Source organism: Bombus huntii, chromosome 17 (assembly GCF_024542735.1).
Source record: "Bombus huntii isolate Logan2020A chromosome 17, iyBomHunt1.1, whole genome shotgun sequence".
In the NCBI taxonomy this organism is placed as follows: Eukaryota; Metazoa; Arthropoda; class Insecta; order Hymenoptera; family Apidae; genus Bombus; species Bombus huntii.
Window position 1 is genome coordinate 7,052,909 of NC_066254.1, and position 12,055 is coordinate 7,064,963.

Here is a 12,055-nt window from a genome sequence, read left to right on the forward strand (position 1 = left end):
CTTTCGCTGCTACGGGCGACTACAGTCGCTCTGCATAAAATGTCACTGACGTACTATGGGCGAAATAATTGCTCTTTGTAAAATGCCGTGTACTGTACATACGACGAGTGATTGAAGTTATTACACATCAAGTATCTTACTCTGGACATGTAGCGTTAGTATTTTGTTTTGCCTCATTTCTTTCTCGCGGACGAAATACCTCAAACACTTCAACTGAATGTGGAAAAGATACCAGAGAAATTACATGGACTAACGAATTATTCCGGCCAAATATTCATAAATTTAATTGTGAGCATTCGGGAATAAAAATATCAATTAGTTATTCGGCACCAGTTTTAGATTTTTTTCAATTGTTCTCTTCTGAAAATTTTATAAATTTCATTGTTGACACGACAAACGATTATCGGAGCAGAATTGATCAAGATGCTAATGCGATAAATTCCCGAAACACTTCTCTTCCAGAAATTTGTTGCTTTCTCGCCATCAAATTATTAATGCCACGAAATAAAAAAGTGTCATATTGTGAATATTGGTCTAACGATGAATTGTTCAAGAGCAAAATTTTTGGAGGAGTTATGAATACAGCAATAAAATACGGCAAATTTGCGATACGCCCAGACAAAGTTTTCAGAAGGCATTTTACCCTTTCGAAAACTTGTACCTTGATGAGGATTTACTCCTTTGTACAGGAAGGTTATCGTTTAAACAATACATTCCCTCTAAAAAAAAAAAACAGATTTGGGATAAAATTTTTTATTTTATGTGATACCCAATCTGGGTATGTACAGGGTCTTATTATTTATAGTGGATCATTGAGTACTGTAAGCAGCGAAAATGAAATTATCTGCGAATCAAAGACTATAGTCGTGTAACTATTGAAACCTTATTTAGGCAAAGCCCATACATTGTATCTGGATAATTGGTACATAAGCCCAGCACTTTTTATCTTTTTATATAAAAATGGAACCTATAGAACTGTAAAGGAAAGGCGAAAGGGCACCCCAATTACCCAGAAAAAATTAAAAATGGGTGAAGCGAGTTTCCGCTCCTCAAGTCTTTTATTAGCAATGAAATGGTGTGACAAGAGGAAAGTGTATATGTTGCGTTCTTTCCACAATGAAAAATTTGTTCACACGAAACGTCATTATCGCACGCAAGAAATGATTAAAAAAGCAGAGCGTATTGTCGATTATAGTCGGTTGATGGGAACTGTGGACAAAACGGACATGGTTATCAACACCATTCATTCAGAGCGAAAAAGTATGAAGTTGTATAAAAATATTTTTATCATTTAATAGATATGTGTGTTTGGAACTCTTATTGTTTATATGAATTAAAAACTGACAAACAAATATCAATGGCAAAATTTCACCTGGAATTAATTCACCAACTTTTAAGTTATTATATACAAGGAAATAACAATAACATTTCAACAGTTTTGGCACGGCGGCTCGTTCAGCGGGAGCGCCTCGCCGGAGAAACCTCCAGTGGCGAAAGGATTAAATGGGTCTCACACTAATACCGGATATGATGGATCAAAATATTTTTTGACATTTATAGGCCACTACAGTAAAGGCGCATAGATCTATACATTGAAATCAAAAAGTGAAGTTTATAATTGTTTCTTGATTATATAAATAAAGTTGGGTTTTCGGTTCGGTTCGGAGCGAGGGTAACACGCGGACGGAGACCTCTGCGGAAAAAGTTGAAACAAAAAAGGACAGGAACTTAAGTAACAAATCAGAAGGGAAACTTGATGATAAAGGAAATGATTTGAGACAGTCAGAACGGGAAAGAAAGAAACCTCAAAGATACGGCCAAACGAGCTCATATCTCATTTACGTGAATGTAGTTAGCGCAGATAGTCCTAAAATCCATGAAGAGACTTTAAGTGAGATGGCAGCGATTCACAGAAAGAAGCAATGGATCGAGAAATGAATTGTTTAATTAAAGATAAAACTTGACAATTAGTAGAGAAACTAAAACACAAGAAAATATTATATTTGAAATGGACATATACGAATAAATCTGATAATCGTCAGAGAGCGAGACTAGTTGTTCGAGGCTTCCAACAAAAATAAGTACTGGAAGATTTATACTCTCCAGTAAAAAAAATGCAGGCGTTGAAATTACTATTATTTTATTGCTGTCAATATGGTTCAATAATTATGCAAATGGATGTAGAGACAGCATTCCTAAACGGAGCTGTAAAGTCGGAAATACTTGTAAAACAATCTATGGGTTACGACGACAAAAGCGGGGAAGTATCTAAGTTATCAAAGGCATTATATGGATTGTGTGGAAGTTCAAGAGCTTGGTATGATTGTTTCGACGATTATATGAAAAAATTAGAATTTCAAAGAAGCGAGAGTGATTCTTATCTCTATGTAAAGTATGAGATTAATGATGTATACTTAGTTGTATTCGTAGATGACTTATTGATATGTGGGGAAAAATTAAAGGAAAATCGATGTGGTTAAAAACAAATTGTCAAACAAATTTGCGATAAAAGATTTAGTAGAAGTAGACTTACTTAGTGTTGAGATTATTAGATGTATGAACAGAGGAACGCGTGGATAAATTGTAAAATAGAAAATATATTTTAATACAGAAGTGTAAGTACAATTCGGATTACTTCTTAAAATGGGTTGATTGGTCTATAAACAGTATAAGTTATTCAAAAGGTAAAATTATCGTTTAAGCTCTACAATAAAAATTGAAGAGGGAATTTACGATCTATGTGAATAAAACAAATTAAAAGGAAATGAATATGTAGGACAAAATTAAGGAGGTGAATTGAAATATGTAGTTTTGTGCGCTACACCGGATCAGCCGCGCAGTAATGATTCACATATATGTGTCGGGTTTACATTAGAATTAGGGTTAGGGGCGTGCAACGAATCTTCATTTGGATTACACATTGTCGTTATGCAACAGAGAAGACATTGACTAGTGCAAATACGATTATTACAGAATTTGACAAATAACCGTGGTAATTAGATATTCGAGAAGATAATGACAATGATCCTAGGTTCAATAACGAATCCGCTGTCGACGGGATGATAGATGAACGTACTCACAAAATCTAAGTCGGATGCGTGATATTCACTGGTCGTAAAGGGTTACTCCTTTCATCAGTGAGATCGCGAACGAGAATGCCTTTCCTGTCCCGATGATGCCACAGAGGAAAGCTATAATGGGGTGTGTCTAAGGACACGAGATCATCGGATTCGTCGAGAAAAGCCTTCGTTCAGAATGTAAGGGAAATTGACGTTGCTGCTAATTGGTCAATCTCCATATCGGTGGTTAGAAAAAGATGCTAGCCGCCTTCGAGGGAAAGTTGCTAGTGGGAGACGCCGCTCGTTGAAAAATATGTCTCCCCTATCTTCCCGTAGTTGGGACAAAGACTGTTTGTCTGTTTGAAGGACTTTAGTTAACTAAACCTTAAGATTTATAACGGGCCCTCGGGCTAGCCGAACATGTACTGCGGAGACGCATCGACATGTGGCAATCATCTTACTCGAAGAATAGGGTCTGCGTGTGGCGAGCCACGGGACAGAAACCGTTGGAATGTTTGCTGTCGCGTGTCGCCACGAATATTTCCTTTAAGGAGAGCTATAGAATTACTCCATACCTTTGCTAGGCAAAGCGTTCATCCCGTGACCGCGGCTACGTTCGGCGACTGACTGTCGCCTCGAGCCCAAGCTCACTATCACAACTCTCGAACAATTACAATCGGATTGAATAACTACAATTGTTCAATTACAGCTATAGTAGACTCTAGGTTACAATGTTGCGGGATTATCCAAAATTCCAAAGGCTCCGGTGTTCTTTCATCTCCGACATATGTATATGAGTATGATATAAGTATGTGTATGAGTATATGTGTGAGTATATGCGTGCGCAGCGTAGAACAGACGAATGTCACTGTTTCGTACGCATAGTAAAGAGTGAGACTAGAAGAGTACTGAAACGTGTGCAATGGTTATCTATAAATATCTTGTGAATCACACATTAAATAAATACAAAATTATTTTATTATCATCTCTACGTGTAATGTAAACGTTACTACATATTTATTTCGGCGATTACGATCCGCAATTCTCAACAATAACTATGAAAGCTGAACTATGAAGATTGGTCAAGCATGAGCATGTACGTGACGCAGGTTAGTCTTTGTCGTTCGATTGCGACAGCAAGTGTACGCGTCCGAACACTCACGGATTCGCGAGCAGTTTGAAGGGGGGAAGGTATAGGCCAGAAAGTTCATCACAATGTGAACTGTGTTGGCTTATGGATGCGTGGCTATTAACTCTTTGCGATCTGGACCATCAACGAATCCGCTGGTTCCGTGCGTTAGATACAACTATCACTAATTTTCCTCGGCGACAGCACCATCATCACCGAAGGATGATAATTTTCCAATCTTCAATCGGTCAACATCTTAACTTGCTAGTGACTCTTTCCGTGTATACTAAACACTGGAAATAAATCAACTAAACACAACATTACTCTGCATCTTAACTTGCTAGCTTCTCTTCATGTACAGAGTGCAAATAAATCAACTAAACGTACTACTACTCGGTATCTTTAATTTACCTCCACCTTGAGCGTTAATATCGTTCACGGTTTGTGATATCAAGCGATCAGTTGCAACCTGACTGATCGCCAGTTATTTGAGACTTCGCATCAAAAACATCAAGAGGAAGAATACAAATGAATAACGTAATCATGAAGAAAATAAGGAGTATTATTGCCTTGTATACAATAATTCGTATAATTTCAGCAAAGCAAATAAAACGTACGCCGCGGGGTATAGGACGATTGTAACATTCTCTTCGATTTCTATCTTTTTATTAACCCCTTAACCTACAACTGCGGGCATAGCCCGTAGTACGATAATCGGGTCAAATGTAAACGGGCAGTGGTATGATGTATGATGATCGGGCCAAATATAATATATAATGTAATATGTAATAGCTTGTTTACGTTTTCGGTCCAAAATTCTCGAACGTAAATCGTAGGTTAAGGGGTTAATAGCTTGGATATTATTTCTCATAAAGCGAAATTGCTGTCACTCGATAATGTCATGTAGCTATGTAAGTTTGTGGTATGAAAGTTTTTGTTGCAAATGTAATAGCTTTTGCGTAATTTAAAGTCAAATTGTTACTTTCGCCAGTCTTCCGCGTCGCTGAAATATTATTGGTAGACTTGAAATTCTGGAAGTTTGGTTCTAATATTTTGAAAACGGAAATCGGCTGACTTCTTCGTGGTTGCTGGTTATACCAGGAGAGAAAATACAAGAGATGTTGAAATAATATCATAATTCTTCAGCAACGGAAGACTTTGGTTTAAATAAGACTTTAGTTAAAGTTTGACAACAGCTTTACTACGTTTGTTTGACTATCGCGATAAGGGAGCTGAGTCTAAAATGTACAAATGCTGAGCTAAAAATGTACAAATTGTTTAAAAGCTTCTGACTCGTTATTTGTAACATTCTCTGTGAAAAATAGAAAATATGTAATAAATATATGGTTATTAATGATATAAAAATTATTTGTGGGACCAAATTTATCATCCCAAGTAAAAGAAATTTGTAGCTGCACCTCCTATTGTAAATGGTGTACAAGAAGATAGTCATCTGCTCAAATATTTATTTTGGATGTATAGAAACATGCTAACATGTAATTAGGAAAATCTCTCAGAAAGTAAACTGATTTTCAATTGTAATAATTTTAACAATACTATTTCATAATTTGTTTCGTTACAATCTTCTTTTAAACTTTCTTACTACAATCATTTTTACTACTCATCCAGTATATTTCTTGACATATGTTGATAGTATTAACAAAAAAATGCAACTTAATCTAATTAATATCATTAACGAGAACAATATAAAACAATCATTTTATCTTTCACTTTTCTTAATTACATTTTAATGGTGAAGATGATTAACAATTGATATATCGTTACGTTATTGATATATAACGTCACGTGTTAGTGTAACTAATTGTAATGTCCATCAGATATTAAACCTTCTTCAAATAGATGCCGGAAAATCTAAATAACAATTATTATATGTTACTGATGGATAAAAGGCTAAATTCTTTGCTTACTTATTGCAACTTTTGTAATTTTTTTTTTAAATATAGCTTCGTTAACACTGATATTTGTTATTGTATAACATTATTATCTACACTAGTACTATTTTTCAGGATCTTGAAGAACATGCAGGGCCTATACAAATATTAAGAAACTACCCAGCAAAAGGATTTTGTATAAAGTATTCCAATGTCCAGAATATGGATGACTTTGTTAATTGGGCATTTTTGATAATAGACTATTTGCAAAATAAACAAATAGCACACAATATATATATTACGAGAGGTAAATCAAATATTAAAGAAAATAAAGAGGAGTACAGAGACGTAAGAATTTATATTTGGGCCAGAAAATCTACTCAAGGTGCAAAAGATATTCATGCGTTTAATCTGGCAGCTTGCGAACTTTTTGGACACTTGTCAATGAAATGTGAGTAATTGTTACTATATATACGTATATATTCCTAATCATATTCTTATCAGTTTCCTAGTATATTCATAAAAAATTATTGTTCATTCATATTATATTTTATACTTAGTAGCCACAATCTATAATTTTTTAAAAATGATACCTAAGTTAATCTATAACTTGTGTCGAGATGAAAATAAATTAACAAAATGGTATCCCGAATAAGATAGAAAACTTTTCGGAGATTTTAGATTACGATAGCAAATACATTATTATTTTCTTCACGTATCTGTACCTGGCGCGAAGCCTTACCAGGTACGGTTTTCATAAGCACAAAGTTGAGGTACGTTCAAACAACGCGCTATAGTTATTCCGTTGTGACCACAGCTACCTGTATGCGGATCCAGTTGCAGGATCTGCAACCATTACAGGAGACCGCTGTCAGAGGAAATGTGCTGCTCACACGCTGATGTTCCACAGTTGTAGAAAATCTCAAAAATGTGGTAGAAATTCATTTCCTACGGAAATTTCACTTGAAACATTCACGTGGCAATATTGAAATAGGTCGGTCGTAAATTATAATATACCTCAAAGAAAAGACTGAATTGTCAAACTGCAAAAAAGCTACTTCACCACCGATTTTTCCTAAATACGTAATCGACGGTCTCGCTTAGTTTCCGTGATATTCGCAAAAAATGATCGGTACAATGAACTCAATCCATAGCTGTATGTGTCCATGGCAGCGTATTGCGCGTTAGTATCGATGGGCTGTAAAAAATGTTTATTATTGTTGAGGTTATTTGATGTATAAACAGAGAAACTCGTGGATGAATTGTGAGATAGAAAATATATTTTAATGCAGAAGTGTAATTATAAGCAAGAATACAATTTGAGTTGGTCCAGATCCGCACGCTAGCTGTGTTACCCAATAACTAAAAATCCCGAAGCCAACGTCGCCTGTCTACTGTTTATGGTCTGACTTCGTCGCAGTCTTTTACCTATGGCTTTGTGGCGGAACTCGACAACAAATACCGTCACTCGACAGTAACTACAACCGGACCACGGTGGGGCAGTGGTTAGCGCCTTAGGTCACGAATGTTCGGGACTCGGGTTCGAACCCCGGCGCCCGTGTCCTACCTTTCTTCCACGCATCTAAATTAGAAGAAAAATAGCAGTACCTCAGCAGCGACATCTACAGCCAACGCTACAAGTATCACGGACAACAACTACATCTCAGCTTCAGTGCTTGAGAAAACTAAAAATCCCAAATTTTTTTTCTTTTCTTTTTTTTTTATTTAATTGTTTACATTCACAATTTGTCCAGTTTGGACATTTGGTAGAGTTTTTTAGCTGTTAGATTATCATGTGGGTGACTGCCCCAGGTGGGATACCATTTCGTGTTGGTTAGGTTGTGTCCTTTGTGAGGTCTGTTGGGTGTTTCCTTTTCAGTCTTCTATCCATGTTTGAGGCGTTGATTGTTTCCACAGCTAGCCGGTTTGGGTGTGTTCCTATTCTTTCTTTATATTTTCCTGCGTGTCTGCTAATTTCCTCTATGACCGTTGGTATTCCCAGGTCCTTCTATATATCCTCGTTTCTAAGGTACAATGGGGTGTTTACTATTGTTCTAAGAATTTTAGCTTGTACTGTCTCTATTTTGTTTATATGGCTCATTGCTGCTGTCTCCCCATAGTGGTATTCCGTACGTCCAGATTGGTTTTATGATCGTTTTGTATATTTTTAATTTATTTTCCATGCTTAATTTCGATTTTCGACTTGTTAGCCAATGCATTTGTGTCCTTGTTGTCTGTATTCTGTCTGTTATTGATTTAGTATGCTGTTTTCATTCGAGTTGTGTTTCTAGGTGGAGTCCTAGCAATTTGACTTGCCTTGTTTGTATTATGTGCGTGCCGTTCAGTATAATGTTTGGTGGTATCTGTTTTCGCAGTGTGAATGTAACGTGGTTGCATTTTTCGGGGTTTACTTTAATTTGTTTAACTTGCAACCACTTTTCTATTTTTGTGATATGTTCTTGTAGTAATTTGACTGCTGTTTCTGGGTTAGTGTGCCTGACTAGTACGGCTGTGTCGTCCGCGAATGTCAGTATTTTGCTATTGGTAGTTGTTGATATGTTGGCCGTGTATAGCGTGTATAGTATTGGTCCTAAAACGCTTCCTCGCGGAACCCCTGCCTTGATGTCTTTGACTTCGGAGTACTTCAGAGTCCTTGATTTTTATTACGAAGGTTCTGCTACTTAAGTAAGATTTTATTAATTGGTATATTTGCTCCGGGAATTGTTTCCTGATTGTTTGTAGAAGGCTATTGTGGTTTATTTTGTCGAATGCTTTCTCTATGTCCATAAAGACGGCTGTACAGTATTTCTTGTTTTCTAGTGCTAGTATTATTTCGTTGACCAGTCTGTGCATTTGCTCTATAGTGAAGTATTTGTTTCTGAATCCGAATTGGTGATCCGGTATTAATTTTTCCTTCTCTATTATTGGTTTTATGCGATCGTATATTATTTTCTCTAGTATTTTAGAAAACACAGGAAGTAGTGATATTGGTCTGTATGATGTAGTTTGATGTGGGTCTTTGCCTGGTTTAGGAAACACTATGATCTGTGCCAGTTTCCAAATTTTAGGAAAGCACACAAGTTCTTAGTATTACGTTAACTATTATTGTAATTTGTCTTATCGCTTTTGGCGGACGGTTTTTCAAGATTTTGCCATTGATTAGGTCGATTCCTGGTGCTTTATTATTTTTTGTTTTCTCGATTATGTTTCTAATTTTTTGTGCTATTGTTTTGGGTATGGTGTAGTGTTTGTCAGTTGAGGTACTAGTGGTTTGCGCATCCTCGTCCGTATGACTATTATGGTTGCTGTTGTTGATATTATGTGGTGTAAATGTGTTGTAAAGGTGGTTGGGAAATTCTTCAGCTTGATCTTCGCTGCTTTTTGCCCATGTGTTGTCTGCTTTTCTGATTAGTGGGACTAGTTTTGTTGGTTTCTTTATTTTTTTCGTGACTTCCCACAGGGAGTAGTTGTAGTTCTCGTGTGCAGAGAGTGACTCTATGAATTTTGTGAATTCGTTATTGTTGTGCACTTTTATTTTGTTTTTTTATTTCCTTTGCAAGTCTGTCTCGGTGTATTTTGTTTTCTCGTGTTCTATGTTTTTGCCATTTTGCTTTTGCTTTTCTTTTTTCTCTAAATTGTTCAAGTATGTCTGGTGGAATTATTTTCGTTTGTCTGTTGGTTGGTTCAGATATAGTAGTCGTCCATGCTGCTTCTTGGATAGTTTCTGTGAGTGCTATTACTGCCTGTTCGATGTGTTCGGGTGTTTTCAATGGGATGTTGCAGTTGGTTTTGCTCTCGATTATTTCTTTAAAAGTTTGCCATTTGGTGGTTTTGTTGCGTAGTGTCTCTGGATTGTTGTAAAGTATTGGTTTGTTTCTGTATGTAATTATTATGGGTGTATGATCGGAGCTAAACTCGAGGCTGGGTGTTATTTTCAGTTATGTTAGACCAAATGTAGAGTTTTCTTAGAAGTGGTGGTGACCTCTTAGGAGTGGTGGTTGCGAAATTCTCACTATTTGTTTGACATAAGACCATTATTATGACAAAAATTGATAACATTTCTGTTTACGATTTTTTCAAAAATTTTGCTAATATTAGGAAAAAGTGATACGGACCTATAACTAACTGGGTCCGATTGATCCTTATTCTTCTTCAAAAGCGGTTTTATTTTAGCCACTCACCAGACTTTCTGAAAACGAGCTAGGCTTAAACGGTTGTTAAACAATATTTCTGATGTAATTCACAATATACAAGATGCTTCACCTAAAACAGGCCACGTAAATATTTTCTCGATCTGCGATGATATGAGAATTACTTTCACGAAATTCAAGTGATTTCGGGAGATGAGCCAGATGTAGGAAACATTTTTTGTAGTGTCGTTTTTTAATGAAAATATTAAGGAACTACATATGAAATCATCGGAAAAGCGCTACAATCATTGTCCTACGCTGTCATTTTCTTACCTATTATATACCGCAAACCAGGACAAAAAGAATAAAAACAAAATAACGCATATGCAATACGTAATGCGTAAAGTACAATGTACCAAATCATTACAAAGAACATAAAAATTATGATATTAATGACATGTACTTCCACTAGTACGCTTAATCATTTCCAATATTCGATAGTCCATATTACAAATTAATTTTTTAAATATTGTAGTATAGTAACATTATTATATTGTTTGCCTCTCTTATATACGGCTCTTGATAGCATTCCGACTAAGCTTTTCGAAGTCCGGGCAGCGTGAATACCACTTTAGTCTCCAATCCTTTTGTCGAATGTTGAAAGATAACATTTTCTTCGTGACTTTCTTAAAGGATCGTAATCAAACAATCATCTAATAACTCTATGTATTGTTCTGAATTTATTCTTATAGAGATCATACAAATTGGTGCTTTTTAGAAATAACTGAATGTAATCCACACCATCGAACTTCCTTCACCGAAATTTAACCAAAGAGTGTCAATAATGTTTAAATCTGCCTGGACTGACTAAATTAAATTTTTTTTCATCAGAAAATGTAATATCTTTTCACTTCTCACGCTATGACATGTGATTTTGAACGAATTCCATTCTTACTCTCCTTATGCTCCTGCTCAATAGGTGGTTTCAATGATTTTTTGGTCTACTTTAATCTTCTATTTTGCCACAATATTTTTTAGGCACGTTGTGCGATCACCGGAAAGTCCAAAATTCCCAATAACAATTTCTTTGAATATTCGTAAACGATCTTCTTTTGTTAATTTAGTATTGTCACCAGTATAGTGGTTTTTACCGTACTTCTTCGGCATTTCCAGGGAATTGTAAATAGATGCAGTGGACTTATTAATTTTTGTAGAGATCTCTCCGATAGTTAAGTCAACATCGTGATATGCTGCAATTTTTGCTTCTTCTTCTGATGTTAAGACTTTTGCTCGTGGTATTGCTGCCGTTGTCACGTGGAAGAACAGGAAATCACGAAATCAACAGATCACTGTCAAGATCAATGTCAAAAATATTATTAATATTTGTTGTAATATTAGTTCTTAATTTACATAGTAAGTGAATGTAGTAGTTATAGTTAGTTATTACTGCACAGCGGTATATTTCACAAGTGGAAGAATAATTTGCTGTTATTTGATTGCTGAAAAATTTGATTCGCCACATTTATGGTTCTAATGTGCGTTAATAAACAGTCAGACAATAATCACTTACTTTACATTTTTCTTTGAAACGTAAACGTTCTGTAGATTACGATGGAACTTTTATACTAGTTTTTGAGAGAATAATTGGGTTATAACGTATGATGATATCGATACATTTTATCCCCATTAGAAATACGAAGGTTTGTAATTATCTGTAAAAGTATTGTTTAACTTTTTTAATATTCAGTATGATGAAATAGCAAACTGTCTGTATCATTAATTACATAATTATCGCATGAAAAAATAAAGCGCCGTATTTGTTTATTTTTGACGCTTTTGTTATTA

The 12,055-nt window shown here is 35.5% G+C and overlaps 1 protein-coding gene across 1 annotated transcript in view; it reads left to right on the forward strand.

Annotated features, from left to right (window-relative positions):
* The window catches only part of LOC126875182 (GDP-D-glucose phosphorylase 1-like), a 40,357-nt gene that overhangs the window by 27,456 nt on the left and 846 nt on the right, over positions 1 to 12,055 (forward strand). Inside the window, 1 exon segment of the mRNA XM_050637938.1 lies at positions 6,216 to 6,531. Coding sequence (XP_050493895.1) covers positions 6,216 to 6,531 — 316 coding nt within the window.